Raw genomic sequence first — 19056 nt, forward strand, 5'->3', positions numbered from 1 at the left:
TTTTTCCCACTGTACCAAGCTGAAAAGAGCAGGGAATACATCTTGGCGGTGAGGTGCAAAGCCCTGTGAGCATTTTCTAAGTCATTATGTATGTATTTTCTTGCCTGTATGAAAAGACTGAAATTAGGGAAAAATGATAAAAGATTATTTGGGACCAAAGGAAGTCTGAGCTGGGATTTGGGGGTAGGGCATCTCAATTGCTGGGAGGTCAGACAACCCGCATAACTATAATGAAATAGCAACAGCATTGATGACAACAACAAAGGACGAACACACAGAGACAGTCATAAGTCTACCATGTTAATATGTATAAAACATGTTTATCACAATAATCTTGAGAAGCTGGTAGTGAAAAATATTGCTAGTTCTATTTTAGAGGTGGGCAAACTGATTTTTATAGAGTGGAAGTGAGTTACCCATGGTTAACTGTATGGAAAGTGTAAAGTAGCTAGCTCTGCCTTTCCCTCTATCTTGTTTACCTCTTATAAACAATTAATTTCTGTAGTCACACAAAAACAGAAACAAAGAACCATTGAACTATTTCTTATAGATCACATTTTTCAAGACTTACATGTTACATATGCCTCATAACTATGCAAATATATTTCTTATAGAGATTGTGATGATAATTATGATAGCTCCTATTTAGGTCGGGCTGTAAGGGTGACAAAATGCTTCCCCAAAGTTTTTATACTATGTCTGCATTCTGCCTTTAATTTTATCTTTTCTTATCTTAGAATTTACAAAATGCCTCCATAAATATTGTCCAATTATGTCAGCAGAATAATGTTATAAGTTGGAGAGACTGGGTATTATTTTCCACATTTTAGGCATCTAAAATTGAAGGGAAATATTAAGAGTATCCTGGTGTAGTGGAGAAAAGTGTTAGATTTAGTGTTATTATACGGATAAGCATTGGAACTGTGTTCATCAACATGAAGAAGTCCTAGATGAAGAAACCCCCTTTAGCAATGCATGTTTGGCATTTCTCTGTAACTTAATGCTTTACAGAGTTGTCTGTAAACAAGAGGTTAAATGACTTGCCCAAAGTTATAAAATGTGTCAGTGGCAGGACTTGCGTCCAGCTCTTGCTGACCTTGAGGCTTGCTTACTATCTAGTACACAATATTCTCAGCATCCTTAGGTTCAAATCGTGTCTTGGCTACTTACTGTGTGAATGACATCGACTACGTTATTTCATCTCTCTGGGCCTTAGTTTCCTCATTCATAAAATTAAATGTTTCGATAAGATGATCTTTGAGTTCCTTTCGTAGTCTAAATTCAGAACTTGTTCAGAAATCAGCCGGCCAAAAGGCAAAGCCATCAGAAAAAAGCATGCATTCTGTTTTCAGACTGCATTTGTCTTCATTTCGCTGTTTTTCATTTTCATCAGTTTTTAGGTTGCAATGGATTTTTTTCACTGAGTCCTTTTTATTTTCAGCATGAAGATGTTTCCAGTATTTCTGTGTCTTCTGAGTATGGAATAGTTTTCCAGAAATGTGCAATGGTAAGTTTTCATATGTGGACTGCATTTGAGAAGAAAATTACATTTTATTCCAATAAATGATGTTGATTTTGTATATTAAAGAGGGATTGTATTAGTTACCTACATGTTGTGTTTGTCCTTCATTTTCGAGGAGGACCATGACCTCAGGGAAGTGATGACATGACTTGCAGTTGATGTTTTATTTGAATGAGGGAGGGCTGTGCAAGGTCACTTTCTCCTCCAGAGCCATGTGGATCCAGTGATGAGATATTCTTCAGGATAAGTAGAGATAGCCCAGGATACAATGGGAGACCCTGATCCTTTTAAGCTAAGGCTTTTTTCAGGCACTCATTTAGAGTGAGGTAATGCCCTTTTTCAATGAATCTCTTTAAGATGTGAGTGGAGGGATGGACCCTTTAATTAGAAAAAAAGAAAAAGAAATAAAGCTGGGAGGGGAAGACCCTCAGGGCTGCAGTTCCAAGAGAAACAGTCACCATTGAGATTTACTGTAAGCCAGGGGGGCCTAAAATACAGCCAGAAAAGAAGAAAGGAAGGAAGGAAGGAAGGAAGGAAGGAAGGAAGGAAGGAAGGAAGGAAGGAAAGAAGGAGGGAAGGAAGGAAGGAAGGAAGGAAGGAAGGAAGGAAGGAAGGAAGGAAGGAAGGAGGGAGGGAGGGAGGAAGGAAATTTAGCCAGTAAGCTCAAAAATTTACCTTCCTTTTGAGAGGATGAGAGGGAGAAGAAGAGGACAAATAGTTACTGAACTGGCTGGTCCCCATTCAGGCAACTTGGTCTACTCACAGGTTGTGTTTATCCTTCATTTTCACAGGACAATGATGTCAGGGAAGTGATGACATGACTTATACTTAACTTTGATTTGAGTGAGTGAGGGCTTTGCAAGGACAGGAGCAGTAAATGATTTGATATTCATTTATAGTCACAATTTCATTGGTATAGGGCATTCCTTTGACAATCAAAAATTTAGCTTCTCTCTGAGTCTCTAGACAACATTCACAAGTTGTTGTAGTTGGAAAGTTACATCACTTGGTCGACATACTTCAGACCATTGCCTTTCTAAGCTTCAAAGGAGTGTACCAACCCTTGAGTTTGGCAGAGGAGACAATGGAGTAGAATGGAAAGCATTCTGAACTTGGGTCAGGGAAGACCAAGGTTTCAGTGATACTTTAGATACTATGTATCATTCTGTCCACATTCTTCATCTTGTCTGTCTTGAATGACTGTCAAATTATTTACTGAAATGCAGGTATACTACCCCACCCTACCCCCCATGGCTTCCAGTCTACCTGTCTTGTAATCCTATCAAAAGAAAGAAAGAAAATGAAGCTAGTTTGGCATAATTTGTCCTTGAGGAAGCCATTATGACTCTTAATGATCATTGGTAGTTTCTTTAAGGCATTTCTTTAAGGTTCCTTTAATTATTCATTCTAGAATTTCCCCAGGGATCAGAGGGAAACTAATCAGGTTACAGTTTGGAAAGTCTTATTTCACCTTAAAAATGAAGACATTTCCTTTTTTCTAGTCTTATGGCATTTCTCCGGTTTTCATGAAATGATTATTCTCAATGCTTTTACCATATATTTTGTCTCAGCCTAGTGACTGGTACTTACTGAAGGTACCTGGGTACTTTCTTACCTTCTTCTCATTAGTCTTGTGTTTTACTTCACATTAGCTATGTGTAATTTCTTTTTCTTTTTCATCCAAAGTTTAGTCTTAAAAATTATTCCCTTATACTGCTATATTCCAGTTCTAACTCACATCCCACCAAGTCTTAGTTATATCAAAAGCTTTCAAAATTTGCAGCAGTGATTGGATGAGTTTGTCAGATTTATTATAGAAGGGATTCCTTAGCTGGTTCAGAGGTTAGATAGGATGATCTCTAAGGTGCTTTCCAAATTGAAAATTCTATAAAACATTATGATGAAATATACTTACTAAAATATGACCAAATATGACTTCATATATAGGAAATAATAAATAACAACATTATCGACAACAACAAAAGTCTTTACTACGTGCCAGGCACTGGGCTAAGCACCAGAGATGCAAATACAAGCAATGGACCCTGCCCTTTGGGAGGTCATGTTGTATAGAAGAAGACAACATATACAGTTGAGGAAAAAAAGCTGTATTTACTCTGTAAATGGTGCTCCTAATCCCTTGATTGCAATAAACTCTAAAAGAAAACAAAAAAATGCAACTATTTTTTAAGCTTTACTCATCTCTATCCTCCTCTGAGGTAGGCAGTCCATAATATATTTCCATTATAAAGCTGCCTCTTTTTTCCCTTCTATTAATATTCACCCAGATGCTTTCCATCTTTCTTTTTAATTATGATTGGTATTATGAGATCTTTTTGTTTTAGGGCAAATTAAAACTTCCCTCAAAATTCCAGAATTATCAAAATAGAATCTGAGGGTAGTAATAAGTGTAAATTAGTTGCAGTTAGATACTTTAAAGGAAAGATAGTTTCCATTTTGAAATCTAATTAATATTTTACTTTATGTTTTTTCTTGCCTGTCTTTTAAAAATATTTTAAATATAGATGAACAGATGCTTTGTTAGCAACAGACAAGTTAGCCATATGGACATTTTCTTGTCACTTGGCTGGAAAACAACCATGAAGTTTTTAATCAGTCATCTTCCTGGAAAACACTCATTTTTATTGATTTCTAAACAGGTGAGGGAATCATTGCTATTTCTCCCCAAATACATGTTTTCTTTGAAAAGGTATTTGCAAAGTTTTATTAGTGAAATTTTCTCTTGGAAGGGATTTGGAGGCAAACCACTCAATATCTTTGCCAAGAAAATCCCAAATGGGGTCCCAAAGAGTTGGACACAACTGAATGATAACAACTTGTCTAACTATGTCCAGAGCTCTTTCCATTATGTTGAGATGTCACTCTTCTTATTTGACTATAACGGAGAGGACAGGCTATAAAATGTGTGTTTGTGGAGGTTTTCAAATGACAAATGAAACGATAACAAAACTTCTTTCATAATTTATGAAAACAACCACATCTTCATAGTGTGCTCCTTGTACCAGTGCTGATTTTCATTCTGCCCAACTCTGTTACGATATTACACTTTGCAGCTTTTCTACCAGGCTGTAGCTCAGGTTCATGGATTCCTAACTGCACTCACAGCTAACATTTCTCTGCAAAAACTGTTGTACTACATTTCAAAATAGAGGTTTTCGATCCGAGTGTCTCCAAGCAACAGCTCAACATGCATGAGTTCTGAATCTCCTTGGGAGTTTAAAATCAAACAGAGCCTGACAAATCATCAGAATGCTGAAAACACCACAGCACCCTCCTTCCTGAAGATTTTGCTTCCACAAGTGAATCTTAGCACATTTCACCAAGCGTGCCTCTTGGTGGGAAACACTGCACTGATTTTTCCTCCTCTTTGCCATAGGTATCCCAGCAGAGTGCGGCTGAGACTGCCTCTGTGAGACTTCTCATTAACAATACCAACACACCATCTGCAGTCAACCTCTCTGATCTCGTCTTGCTGGACAATATTACAGGCCTCACTGTTCTGGAATCCTCTGGAAATAAGACTTCAGAAGGGTTTCAGGTATTCAGAAAGAAATTTCTCCAAGGTAAATCTCATGTGTACTTAATTGATACAGTAAATCCCTAATTGACTAAACTCTCTTAATTAAAGAGGGAGATAGTGTAGTACAGAAGAGAAGGTACCAATTAGCTCTGGAGTTAGAGAACCTGGGTTCGAATGCTGCTTCTGGCTTCCTTCCAGTTTAACTTGGGGGACTCATTTACTTTGTAGTGCTTCTTTTTGTTTTATTTATTAATTTTTTGCTATTGACTGAGGGAGTTGAACTAGATGGCCTCTGAAGTCCTTTCTAGCTCTGTGTCTCTGATTCTATAATCCATGATTCCGCAAGTGCACTGTGTAGAGTGCCTTCCACCTTTGAAGAGCTCATCTCCCTATAATTTTATAAGACAGTGGAAACTAATTAGAATATCTATTTATTCACTCATTTAGTCTTGTGACTTTATAATAATAATGTTGAAGTGCAGTACAGAGAGCCAGTACTGGAATATGATACACCTGGGTTCAAGCCCCTCAAGCTAGAGCTCATACTGGCTCTGTGATCATGAGTAAGTCACTTAGCCTCTCAATGCCCTGAGACAACTCTCTAAGACTATAGAGTGTATATGTGTGTATACATATATATATACACATATGTAATAGTCTTATATAATATATTGTTACATATTATGTTATATTATATACATACTCTCTAAGACTAGTGTGCCTGTATGTATGTTTACATATATAATATAATAATAAAATGTATTATGTGTGATATATGACTATTACATATATACACACTTTCTAAAGAGAGAGAGGGAGAGTGTGTGTGTGTGTGTGTGTGTGTAGCTGTTATTTTGTTGAGCTGATTCAGTCATGCCCTACTCCTTATGATGCCATTTTGGGTTTTCTTGGCAGTGATATTGGACTGGTTTGCCATTTCCTTTACCCACTAATTTTACAAATGAGGAAACCAAAGCAAACAGCATTAAGTGACTTGCACAAGGTCACATAGCTAGTAAGTGTCTGACCAGATGAACTCAGGAAGATGAGTGTTTCTGTTTCTAGTGTCAACACTGTATACATTATACCATCTAACTATCCTTAGTCATGTCCTACTCTTTGTGATTCCATTTGGGGTTTTCTTGGCACTGATACTGGCCTGGTTTGCCATATCCTTCTCCAGCCAATTTTACAGATGAGGAAATTGAAGCAAAAAGGGTTAAGTGACTTGTCCAGGGTCACACAGCCAGTCAGTGTCCGAGGCCAGATTTGAACTCAGGGAGGTGAGTCTTCCTGACTCCAGGCTTGGCACTCTATCCACTGCATCACTTAACTGTCCTTTAGTTATTATATAGTAGTATATTCTTATGATACCTTATATAGTAGTATATTCTTATGATACCATACTGATTATATGGATAGTGTGCACTGGAAAAAAAATAAATTCCCTGACCTCAAGAAACTTTCAGTCTGATAGAGGAGATAAGACATATTCATAGATAATTAAGTAGGAATGAAACAGAGAAATAAAGAGAGAACCCTGTGGAAATCAAATGATAGAGAGATTCCTTCTGGGCTGAAGCATCACATATGCTTTATGCAAGAGCTGTCATTTTGAGTTAAATCTTGATAGTTGTTTGTGCACACATGGAATAAATGAGCAAAGAAGATAGGGAGAAAGGTCATTTTAGACATAGGAACAGCGTAAGTAAAGGTGTGGTGGGAAGCAGGGGTTTAAGAGATTAGAAGGACTTAAGAACTCTGATCAATACAATGACCAAATATGATTCTGAAAAACTGATGATCCAGCATACCATACCTCCTGATAAAGGGGTGTTAGACCAAATGTGTGAAATGAGGCACTGCCAAAGTAGGAATGTGGTTTGTTTGACTGTGCATATTTCTTTCAAGATTTTTCCCCCTTGAGGAAGAAATGGGAAGGAAAGGAGAACCAGAAAGAAAACTTGGGGGGGGGGGAAGAGACACAGAGAGAGAGAGAGAGAGAGAGAGAGTAAGGGAGGGAGAGAGAGAGGAAGGGATGGAGTAAGAGAGGGAGGGAGGGAAAGAGAATGAGAAAGAGAGAGAGAGAGAGAGAGAGAGAGAGAGAGAGAGAGAGAGAGAGAGAGAGAGAGAGAGGAGGAGGAGAAGAAGGGGGTCATTGAAGAATTTTTAACAAATGCACATAAAAAGACTGGAAGGAATCACAGATAACTAGCACAGCTTTGGAAGTAACACATTTAATTATACACATAAGAAGAAAAGTAAACTGTACATAATGGAGATTCATAATTTCATTTACAACTTTGCTTCAGTTCTACCATAGCCATGAAAATGCTCATCTTATTTGGTGTTAAGTTCAAAATTAAATAAAATTCAAAAACAGAAGCCAAAAATTTCTTTAAAAATATATCTGGAAAACAGTGAGTGGGCTATTTTGGCTCAAATTTGAAGTATGTAAGCATTAGTTTTATGAATCAAAGCCAGAAAAGTAGGTTGGAAATGAAATACATTAGGGATTTAACTAAAAGAAAAAATTTAAAAGTAACCACGTTTAATTTGCCATTCCTAGCCTCTCTTTCCCTGTATATATGGACAATATATAAATTGTTAGTACTGAGTGATAAAAAAATAATTCCTTCCCAGGAATGAAAGGAATTCTAAACTCATCTAATGTAGCTTATGCCTGAAGCATAAATTCCTTCTATAGCGTTATCCCTGGCAAATGGTTATCCAGCTTTTATTCAAAGTTCACAATGATGACCCTGAGGAATTATCAGAGTTGGAGCATCTCAACTGATACTCACTTCCTACAGAAGGCTATCAGGTTAACTCTGAAATAGCTAAGAAATCCAGTTTATCAAAATACCTTTATCACAGGATCTCCTCAGAGGCTATCTAGTCCAAGTCAATACCTGAACCAGAATCCCTCCTTCAAAATTCTCAATGATACTTGGGTCTTTGCCAGAAGACCTCCAAGAAGGGGAGATCTACTGCTTCTCCAGACATTCCATCATCTTTGGCAGAGCTAAAATTGTCAGAAAGTTATGTCCTTGATAACAATACTTGATAAACTAAGACTAAAACTGCCTCTCTGTGCCTTTTCTCCCTTGCCTAATCCAGCCCTCTGGGGCCAAGAAGAGCAAGTCTTTGGATAGTTCCTTTCCCCTAAGACAATCTTTCAGATAAACTAAAAATCCCCATCTGGATAAACCAACAATCCAATTTGTGATCCGGTGATCTTGCAGATGTTCACTATCCTATCTTTTATATATTAGAAAATAAGTAAATTAAATATGAGATAATAGATTGGTTTTATATATTAGATTGCAAAACCCTTTGCAAACTTTAAAGAACTCTATATTTGCCATCACCCCTCCCAATTATGTCATCAGCATTGTTGGATTAGGTTGGTCATTTGTGCAACAAGACCTGACTCTATCACTTACTACCTATGTGATCTTGGAAAATTCACTTAACCTCTTTGGATTTGCTCATTTATTTAGATAAGGATGTTAGATTCCACAACCTGTAATGATACTTTAAAATTCCAGATCTCTAATACTATCATCCACTGTCTTTCCCAAAGTACAATATCTAGTACTGAACAAGATACTCTGAATATGGTTTAATTGAGAAGCAACATAGTGAAATTGATAAAGAACCCAACTTAGACTAGGAAGACCTGAGTTCAAATTCTGCTTCTGATTCCTACTGGTTGGGTGAGCCTGGGAAAGTCTCAGTCTCTCAGTTCCCCAGGACACTTTTAAGACCCTTGATTTCCAAACTAATTCTAGTCAGTCAATCAGTCAACAAACATTTACTAATCACCTACTACGTGCCATCTAGGTGGTGCATTGAATAGTGCCAGGCCTGAAAACAGGAAGACTCATCTTCCTGAGTTCAAATCTGGCTTCAGACACTTACTAGTTATGTGATCCTGGGCAAGTCACTTAATCTTGTTTGCCTCAGTTTTCTCATCTGTAAAATGAGCTGGAGAAAGGAATGGCAAACCACTCCAGTATCCTTGCCGAGGAAACCCCAAATGGAGTCACAAAGACTCAGGACTGAAATAACTGAACAACAGCCAATATGCCGGGCATTGTGCTGAACATTGGTCAACGTTGGTAGAGGGAACTTTCTCCATACAATAATAAAAATGTATGTTTTTATGTATGTTTTTTGATTTTTCGTAACTACTCTGTGAATTAGAGAACAGATTTATCATCAACATTTTACAGCTGAGGAAAGTGAGCCTCAGAGTGATTAAGTGGTTTATCCGAAGTCATGCAGATCATAAACTGCATTCTGGATCATAAATAGACTAGAGTCTGGGGCTAAAGGAGGCTTTGTTGTTTTTCAGATTAAAGATTGGCATCTTTGGCAAAGAAGAGTTGGAACTTAGCCCAAAGCATAACATGGAAGTTCTTTAAAAAAAAAATAAACTCATATGATAAGGCAAATCCACTAACACAATTTAGGTGGTTTGGCAAATTGAAACCATTCTGTGGTTTGGCAGTGACTACTGAAAACTTGCTAGGTTACTGGATGCCCTTTCTCATTCAGAATGAGGAAAAGTGTAAAAGGACTTAACAAGAGGCCAAAGTTAAGGGTCTATTGTAGTATTCATGTATTAATACTTTAATAATGGCTCTCTGGACCTGAAGTCGTGGATAATGGGATTTAGATTTAAATTAATAAACATCATTGAGGCAGCTAGGTGGTGCAGTGGATAGAATACCAGTGCAGGAGTCAGGAGGATCTCAGTTCAAATCTCACCTCAGACACTTGACACTCACTAGCTGTGTGACCTTGGGCAAATCACTTAACCCCAGTTGCCTCAGCCTGGGTCATCTCCAGTCATCCTGATGAATATCTGGTCACTGGATTCAGATGGCTCTGGAGGAGAAGTGAGGCTGGTGACCTGCACAGCCCTCCCTCACTCAAAACAAAGTCAAGTGCAAGTCATGTCATTATTTCTCTGATGGCATGGTCTTCTCTGGCAATGAAGGACGAACACACACACAATAGACATCATGATGAGATCATAGATTTAGAAGGGACTTTAGAGATCATCTAGATTAACCTCCTCATTTTATTGATGAGGAAACTGAGGCTCAGAAGAGGTTAAGTGACTTGCCCAAATGGCAGAGCTGAAATTTAAGCTCATTTCCTCTGACTCCAAATCCACTTCTGTACCCATTATACTTGGAGTTTATAACTTTTTGGTATCATGGACCTCTTTTGGCAGTTTATTGAAGTCTATGGACCCCTGTTCAGAATAATTGTAATTGCCTAAAAGTACATAGTATTTCAAGCTAAAGAAGTTTATATTGAAGTATGGTTATCAAAATATTCTTTTAAAACCAATTTAATGACCCCTTATACCAGGGGTGGGGAACCTGTGGACTCGTGGCTACATGTGGCCTTCTGAGTTCTCAAGTATGACCTTTTGACTGAATCCATACTTCACAGAACAATGTTGGATCTGAGTATTTGAGGACCTAGTGGACCACATGTGGCCTCAAGGCCACAGGTTCCCTACCCCTGTCATACACTGTAACATTAATGCCTCTCTAGCCTTCTGAATATATAGACAGATGAGGAAACTGAAGACTGAACAAGATAAGTGACCTTCTCCAGATCAAACAGGTGATAAATAGTAGAGTTAGTATCCAAACACATGTCCTCTAATTCAAAATCTAGGGTTCTTGAATATTTCAAGAGGCCTGGAATAAAATTCTAGCTGTGAATTATTTGTGATCTTGGGTATATTCTCTGAGTTACCATTTCTTCATCTGGAAAATAGAGGAAATTATACTTATGTTGCCTTTCTCATGGCATTATTGTTGGGGAAAATCAGTTTGTAAATCTTAGAGCCCTATGCAAATTTGAGGTATTATTCATATCATTCTTCCCAGCTTCCAGATTTTTTCTCACCATAATCCTCTGTGATTGAGTTCATGTTATGTGACAGAAGAAGAGGGATAGAACAAGGTTATTACATCATGCCCTTTGTAGGGAAGAGGCAACTCGCAAAGGTTGTGACTTACCCCTTTTCACACAGAGGACATTAGAGCTGGGAATAAAAAACAAGTTTGGTGATTACTGGTCCAATACTCTTCTATTGTTGGTATATTGCCTATAAATTTACATAATTCTATAAATTAATCCAAATTTTCTTCCAAATTACTGTGATTTTTTTATTTATATAATGCACATGGGATGGTTATGAGGAATTTCAAGTATTATTATCTTCATTTTACAGGTGAGAAAACTGAGTCTCTCAGGGCTTAAGTTATTTGTTCAAGGTAATAAACCAATGAGTGTGACCAGGATTCTGCTCTCCTAAGATCAAATGATGAATACAATGAACCTTATAGTTGATAACCTTGGAGGTTATCTGATGAAGCATCCTGTCTCCTTGAGGAATTGCTTCTCTGGTATCTCTGATACGTGATCATCTAGCCTCTGAACCACATAATGATAGAAGGGTAAAACAGAAATGGAAAGGGCCTTAAAGATTTTCTAGTTCAACCCATTCATTGATTGATGAGGAAAAGAAGTCTTGTAGAGCTGTAGTGATGTATATAAGGTCTCAGCTCATAAAGGGCACCTGCAGGACTCCCATACTACTCTTCTACCTCCGAGTCCTAAGCTCATTCCACTAACTGGACCACTTCTCCAGAAGCTGAGGTCCCTCCAAAGCCCTTTTCATAGTTTTAATTTCCATCATTTATTCAGCTTCGCACAGATTGCTCTAGGCGCCACAAGCATTGTCGCTGCTGATGGAGAGCAAAACATGACTTGATGTTTTCCTGCCTTGGGACCCAGGAGTAGGCTGTCAATCAGATTTAAAAGACTTTTTTTTTTGGCTGCTAAGACTGGATAAGATAGTAGCATTATTCTGAACTTCAATCCCTGGGATAATGGGGACTGGTGGGAAATGGACAGCTCATTTTGTGTGCAGTGATTCTCATGGTCTTTCTTTGGGCTCTTTGTTTCAACAGCTGGTGAATTTTACACCGTAAGCTATCGTGCCCTGCTGAAAGCCAGAGAAGCCGGAGACAGCAAGATTCTGAATCTCCCTGCCCAGCTCACCTTTCAGAGTCTATCCCTGGTATTTGCTTCTGAAATTTTTCCTTTTTTCTTATGATGGTGTTGTTCATCTTTTGTTTTGGAAGAGGACCAGTGGCATTTTGTGCCTTACAAATAGGAGGCATTAATAGATGCTTATTCAGTTGGATTGAATAGAATTGGATGGTTTTAAAGTGCCTGTAGAAGATATCTAAGAGGCTTCAACAGTGAAAACAATGGTTCTTGAATTTTGTGTCACTGTTCATGTTCTTCAGCACATTCTTTGAATATTTTCTCACTTGATTTTCCATAGAACAGCCTACCTTGTAAGATAGCTAGTGTAGGCAATACCATCCTGATTTTATGGGTGAGTCAACAAGGTTATATGATTTATAGGCATCCATAAAAGCTGATAAATGGTTGAATTTGTTTTTTATTTTTCTTGTTGTGTGTCCAAAACTCTCCCATTCTGTATGCTATCTTGTCCAATTGGAGTGGGGACTAGAACCCATGTCTCTGAATTTGATCCAGGCTCCATCCATTACAGGATGCTTTGAGACAATGATCAATTTCTATCAATGCCTATTAGTGGCATTTCTGTCACAAAGTGTCAGAAATAGATGTGGCTGAGGTTCTGACTCCCAACCAGCTCTCTGGGCTTTGAATCCTTATCCATAAAACAAAGACTGGATGGATCCCTCTCTGGAAGGTCCCTTCAAGCTCTGGCATTCACTGCTTCTTAGGTAATATAGGAATGGGCACAAGATAACCTTCTGCCAATAAATAAGCTTGGATGTCCTCTTGAATTAGGCAGTTTCTACTCCTTTCAAAATGAGTCCCCATTTATAGGAAGCTTTGACTTAGAGCTGAAAGGAACCAAAAATATTATTAAATTCTCACCCTCTCCCCTCATTCTAGAGAAGAGCTGCAAGAACTTGTCTGAGCTCACAAAGGTAATACAAGTTAACCTTTAAATCAGGTCCTCTGGCCCCAAGCAGATCATCATTTCCTCTAAAAGGCTGCCCAGAATTTCTCTTGTCTTTTTTATTTTCTTTGGCTTTATGTAATTGCGGAATCAAATATTGGAAACAAAGAAGCAAAACTAATCTGCTTTTGAGCATTCGTCCCCCAAGGCATCAAATCCCAAATCCAAGGGTTTTGCTTAAAGCTAAAAAATCCCCAGATTTAATGGCAGGCCATCATTAGTTGTAGTTGTTGTACCTATTAATTATGAATGTAGGGATGCTCTTGCATGCCATGTGGGCTTTTGTACCTAGGAGGAAAGATGCTGTCATCTGGAAATTTCTGGCATTTTGCCTTGAGTTAGAATTTTTTAAAAACTCAGAATGGAGTTTAGTGAGCAGACAAAAAATATAGTTGATAAAAGTAATAATTAATCCTATCCACATGCATGTTGAATGCTGACCTTTTCCCATTCATTTGTTGCCTCATTTTGTGTAATAGATGCACTGAAGGGAACTTGGATTCCTTTTCTATGTAATGATGATAATAATGGCTAGCATTTTTACTAACACCTACTGTTTGCCAGGGCTCTACCTTACCAGTAACTTAATGGATTGCAAAAATGGTTGGGAGGTAGGTTCTATTGCCATCCCCATTTTATAGCTGACAAACTGAGGTAAAAAGAAGTTAGGTGACTTGCATAGGGACACACAGCTAGTAAGTGTTTGAGGCCAATTTTGAGCGCAAGTCTTCCCAGCTCCAAGTCCAGCACTATATATCCACTGTGCCTCCTAGATGAAGAAGTTGGAATGGATGATGACTAAAGTCCCTGCCATGACTGAATTTCTTGATTTCAAGGGACCTTCCAGTTCTGACATTTTAAGTTTTGAGTTTCCTTCTATAGTAAGCTTTGAATTTTATATTCTTTGTTCATAAGGTCATTGATCTGGAGCACAGGTTCCCAAACTTATTTGATCTACTGCCTCCTCTTCAAAAAAAAAATTACTCAGTCTCCCTCCCCACTGGAAAATCTACTTTCTTTAACCCTTTAACTTTTTTTATTTGCATCATTTCAAAAAATATAAAATATTAAATTTTAATCTTAAATTTAAAAATTTATGGTAATTTTGTGGGGTTTTCCCCTGCATTGAAATTTTGACAATGCAATATCACATCATATAACTATAAAGTATTGCATTGTAAACAAGTCATTACAGGCACATATTCCTGCTGAAACATACTGGACTTCGCAACAGTACGCAACACATTCACCTGCCAACGCTTGCTTGTTAAGACCTGTCAGTAAACTTGACCGTTGTTAGGTTATAACTTGCATTTTGTATGGTTATTTGGAAAAATAATGTAATCACTATGACTAATGTAATCACTATGAAACATGTACAAACATTTTTTCAAAATTTACTTAGGTGCTTACAACCTGTATGATCCTGGGCAAGTTATTTAACCTCTCTTTGCCTCAGTTTCTCATCTGTTAAATGAGAAGATTAGACTAAATGGACTCTAAGTTCCCTTGTACCTCTAAATGAATTATCATATAATCTGGTCCAACCCCATCATTTTACCAGTGAGAAAATTAGGTGAGAGAGCTGGCTTAAGATCACATAGGTAAGTGTCAAAGCCCAAATTTGAACCCAGGCAATATGATTCTAAAAACAATAATCTCTCTACACTGTTTCCCTTAGGTACTTACTACCTCTGACATCTTATGTTTTATGGTTTAAGTTCCCTTCCTGATCTAATGTTGTATAGTTATGTGTCCAAGATCTCATGTACCAAAATATTCATAATTTTTTTCCCATTTTTATTTCATTTTTTCTAGAATAAAACACAGTTGAAGACACTTTTGACTGTAAGAAGACAAGAAAAGACTAAGGTAAAACCAAGACAGTAATTTGTTGTACCAAACATTTCTCAGGGATCTTCTGCAAATCCGACTAGAGCTGTTCCCCCACACAGTGTTTGAGTTACAGTAAGGGATACCAAATATGACAGGAATTAACAGTGTCAAACAGAAGGCCTTTAAATGTAGAAAGAGCACAGTTGGGTTTCTAAAAATGTGCTAGTGCTTGGCATGACATGGGGCTCCAATCTTCAACTCCCAGGACACATTCCATAACTTTGTAAGTCAGTCATATGGAGTAATAATTCATTTTATTTCAACCAGCTGAAGTTGGATTCATAAGCTTGGGGTTCAAATCCTAGCTTTGCTCTGTGACTTTACTGTGACTAATCCAATCCTGAAAACATATATTAAAACCCTGATCTGTGCAGTGCAATGTACTAAGCAATGGGGCTATAGAAGACAAAAGGAAAATAATTTCTTGTCCTTAAGTTTGCCTTCTACCATCTTGGGTAAACAGACTTCTCTGGGCCTCACTTTTATCAACATATAAAATGAAGACATTGGATTAGATGATCCCTAAGATCTTGTGAAATTCTAAATTTGGTATGTTAAGGGCATACTACATGTGAGGCACTTGGCCAAACATAGGGATTACAAAGACTGATATGACATGGGCTCTGCTCTCTGAGATTGAAATGGGCACAAAAAGAGGAAAATATCTAGGAGAGAATGAGATAAATTCAAAGTAGAGGTCCAGGTGAAGTACTTTGAGAAATTTGGTGAGGATGAGATCACTTGGCAGGGAAAGGAATCACGGGTTCCTTAATTTTATTTCTTTATGGAAACAGTATTAGAAATAGTGAGTAGGTTCCCATATGAATGTCTTTCTATCCTTGACGCTGTCCTCTGCTCCCCAAACCTTCCCTTTTCAAGAGCTCATTGGCTACCATGGGTTCATTTATCTGAATGCTGGTTACTGCCAAGCACAATTTCTCTCCTGAGCTCTAGTCCTGTATCATCAAATACTTGTGACCTTCAGTGGCCTACATGCATTTCACATTCGTTATGATGAACAGAAACCTCAGTATGTTACCCCCAAATCTGTTCCTTCTCCAGACATGCCTGCTCCTGTTGTGGGTACCACCATCTTTCCAGTCACTCTGAAATATGGCATCAAAATCGTTCTTGTCCCATCCCTTGTCCCCATCTCTTATATACAAGTGATTACTAGGTCTTGTCAATCCAGACTCTAAAACATCTCTTACATCTGACCCTTTCCCTCCACTTAAGTCACTACTAGCTTCAGTCGCCCTCATTACACATCTCATTTAATCTTCAAAACAGCTACTGTTTTTCTTTTTTAAATAAATGTTTATCGATATCTTGTTTTTATATTGCCTGGATTTCTTCTTGTTCCCCTACCTGTGCCTCTCCCCAGAGAATCATTCTTTGTCCTGTAGGTGTTCTTTTTTTTAAAGAAAAAAAGAGTTAACCAAAAAAAATAAAAAAAAACCAGTCAGTACATCAAAGAAATGTGATAATATATTCAGTGTTTCACAGCAGACCCCTGTAGCTCTTCAAAAGAGTATGGGAAGGAGGAGTGTTTTGTCATACTTCTTTTGGGGGGCCATTTTTATTTTTATAATCTTGCAGTGTTCATTTTTAATTATTTTGAGGTTGATTTTTACATTCACATTTACATTATGTGGGGCAGCTAAGTGGCACAGTGAATAGAATGCCAACCCTGGAGTCAGGAAGACTCATCTTTCTAAGTTCAAATCTGATATGAGACACTTACTAGCCTTGTGACCCTGGGCAAGTCATTTATCTCTTTTTGCTTCAATTTTCTCATCTGTAAAATGAACTAAAGAAGGAAATGGTGAACCAATGTAGTATCTTTCCCAAGAAAACCCAAAATGGGATCAAAAAGAGTCAGGCATGAATGAACAAGTCTTTATATGTATTGTTTCCTTGGCTCTATTTATTTCATTCATTCATACAAGTCTTCTTATATGAACTGCATTGGTTCATGTAAGTCTTCCTATGCTTCTCAGTATTCATCATATGTATTGCTTTTTACAACATGACAATATTTCATTATATTCCTGTGCCAGAATTTGTTTAACCATTCCTCAAACAATAGTCATCTACTTTGTTTTTTGAATTCTTTGTAACCACAAAGAATGCCACTATAATATTTTAGAGTGTATGGAGGCTTTCTTTTTATCAATGACTTCCTTGGGATATATGCCTAATAGTGCAATCTCTGGATCAAAGTATATAAACATTTTACCTATTTGTTTGCATGATTATAAATTGCTTTTCAGGATGGTTGGCATAATTCACAGCTCATCCAACAATGCTGTAATGAATAGGTCTTTCCTAAATGTAGAGATGATTTTCACTTTGCTTTCATGTCCCTGGAGTCTTGGAGACCTTAGCTTGTTGACTTGAATGGATAGATTCATAAAATAATAGGATTTAAAATTAGAAGACACATTAGAGACCATTGATTCTACCCCACCCCCTTTTTACATTTGATTTTATATATCTATGAATGATCTAAGCCTACAAAGAGCTAGTTTTCTTGGCATTTTCTTTTATTTGCAATAGAGAGATCTCTGGATGATGAGCCAGGAGACCTTGGATCTCATCTTGCCTACTCCATTAACCTGATCTTGGACAAGTTATTTTCTGTCTCTGGGCCCCAGTTTCCTGATCCACAAAATGAAAAAGGAAAATGAACTAATAAATTTCTGAGCTTCCTTCTGGCTCCAGCTTTCTGTGATTCTGTGATTGTTAGAAAGATATATTTTTTTTTGTTCCACTACATATCTTAGGAGATATTGTGATAGAACTTTTCAAAATAATCTGCCACAGGAAAATATGTGATAGATTGAGGTATTGCTATGTGATGTATATCTCCCAAAGACAGGCGGTAAAAGTTACTGATGGCTTAAGAGATGTGGGAACAAATGGTTCACTGACTTACTGCAAAATATCAAGTTTATTTTCTAAATAGAGGTGCTCCTCAGCTCTGATAAACACTCTTTTCTTTGATTTTATGACAGAAGAGCTGATGTTTAATATAGTCCTTGCCAAACACAGCTCCCGCTGTGCTTACCAGCAGGTGATTTTGAGTTGTAGCATTTTATAATGGAATCTCACAAGTGTAATTGAATTAAATTTTGGTAGTGAGCTGAATTTTTTTGGGTTCTGCACTTTTGAGACCAATAGTTACAGAGAAAGCTGGTTCTCTAAATTTGCAAAATCAAAAAGCTTTGTAAAAGCTGCTTATGTTGTATGTCAGCATTATATCTTATCTGATCCTAGTAGGAGGTAATAAATATTATGGAGAACATTTCATATAAAGAATATCCTAACATGTGTGCATTAATAAGGATAGCTTTCCATGGAGAAGCAGTGATGTGTAATGCAAAGAGAAAAAGACTTAAAATCAGAAAACTAAATTTCATTTCAGTTCAGTAGGCATCTCTTAAGTGCCTACTATGCACCAGGGACTATACTTAGATATGCAAAAAACAAGATAAACTTAGCTCTGCCTTCTAAGAGGGAAAACCCCTTGACCTCTGTCAATCTCAGTCTTCTCAATTATCATAAGTTGATACCATGATCTGGGCTATTCACCTCACAGAGGCATTATGACAGGAATGCTTTTCTTAACTGTAAGAGGCTCTAGAAATGTGAACTCTTAGGAGTTCAATTCAATGAGAATTTATTAAGCACCCATATGTCAGGGACCATGGCAGGTGCTGAGAGACATAAAGATAAAAACAGAATGAACCCCACCAGCAAGGACCCTAGGTAATATTGATAAATATTTAGAAAGTGGTGAGCTATCTTAGCAGTTGGCTGCTGTCTTATTCTACCCTGTTTGAGAAGAAACACATCCCATTACCCTAAAGTCCACAGGGATATTTCTCTTCCATTTTGAGGAATAGAAATTCAAGTTGTTGGTTTGGCACATCTTTCCTTTAAGACTTAGATGCCTGCTCCCACCCTATGCAAATGAGTTTATTAATGCAACGGCAAAGATATTCTACATATATTTCTCTAGCTTATTGATTTTGT

At 37.5% G+C, this 19056-nt stretch overlaps 1 protein-coding gene across 4 annotated transcripts in view; it reads left to right on the forward strand.

The window, feature by feature from the left end:
* EVC2 (EvC ciliary complex subunit 2) overlaps positions 1-19056 on the forward strand; it is a 188432-nt gene that overhangs the window by 26097 nt on the left and 143279 nt on the right. For 3 of the 4 annotated variants that reach the window (XM_072620198.1, XM_072620200.1, XM_072620199.1), the window contains exons 4-7: positions 1442-1507; positions 4920-5106; positions 12071-12180; positions 14941-14994. In XM_072620198.1, the coding sequence (XP_072476299.1) occupies positions 1442-1507; positions 4920-5106; positions 12071-12180; positions 14941-14994 (417 nt within the window). Of the gene's footprint in view, positions 1-1441; positions 1508-4107; positions 4183-4919; positions 5107-12070; positions 12181-14940; positions 14995-19056 lie in introns of those variants that run through there. The other variant, XM_072620201.1, reaches the window with a different exon arrangement.

Source organism: Notamacropus eugenii, chromosome 6 (assembly GCF_028372415.1).
Source record: "Notamacropus eugenii isolate mMacEug1 chromosome 6, mMacEug1.pri_v2, whole genome shotgun sequence".
NCBI lineage: Eukaryota > Metazoa > Chordata > Mammalia > Diprotodontia > Macropodidae > Notamacropus > Notamacropus eugenii.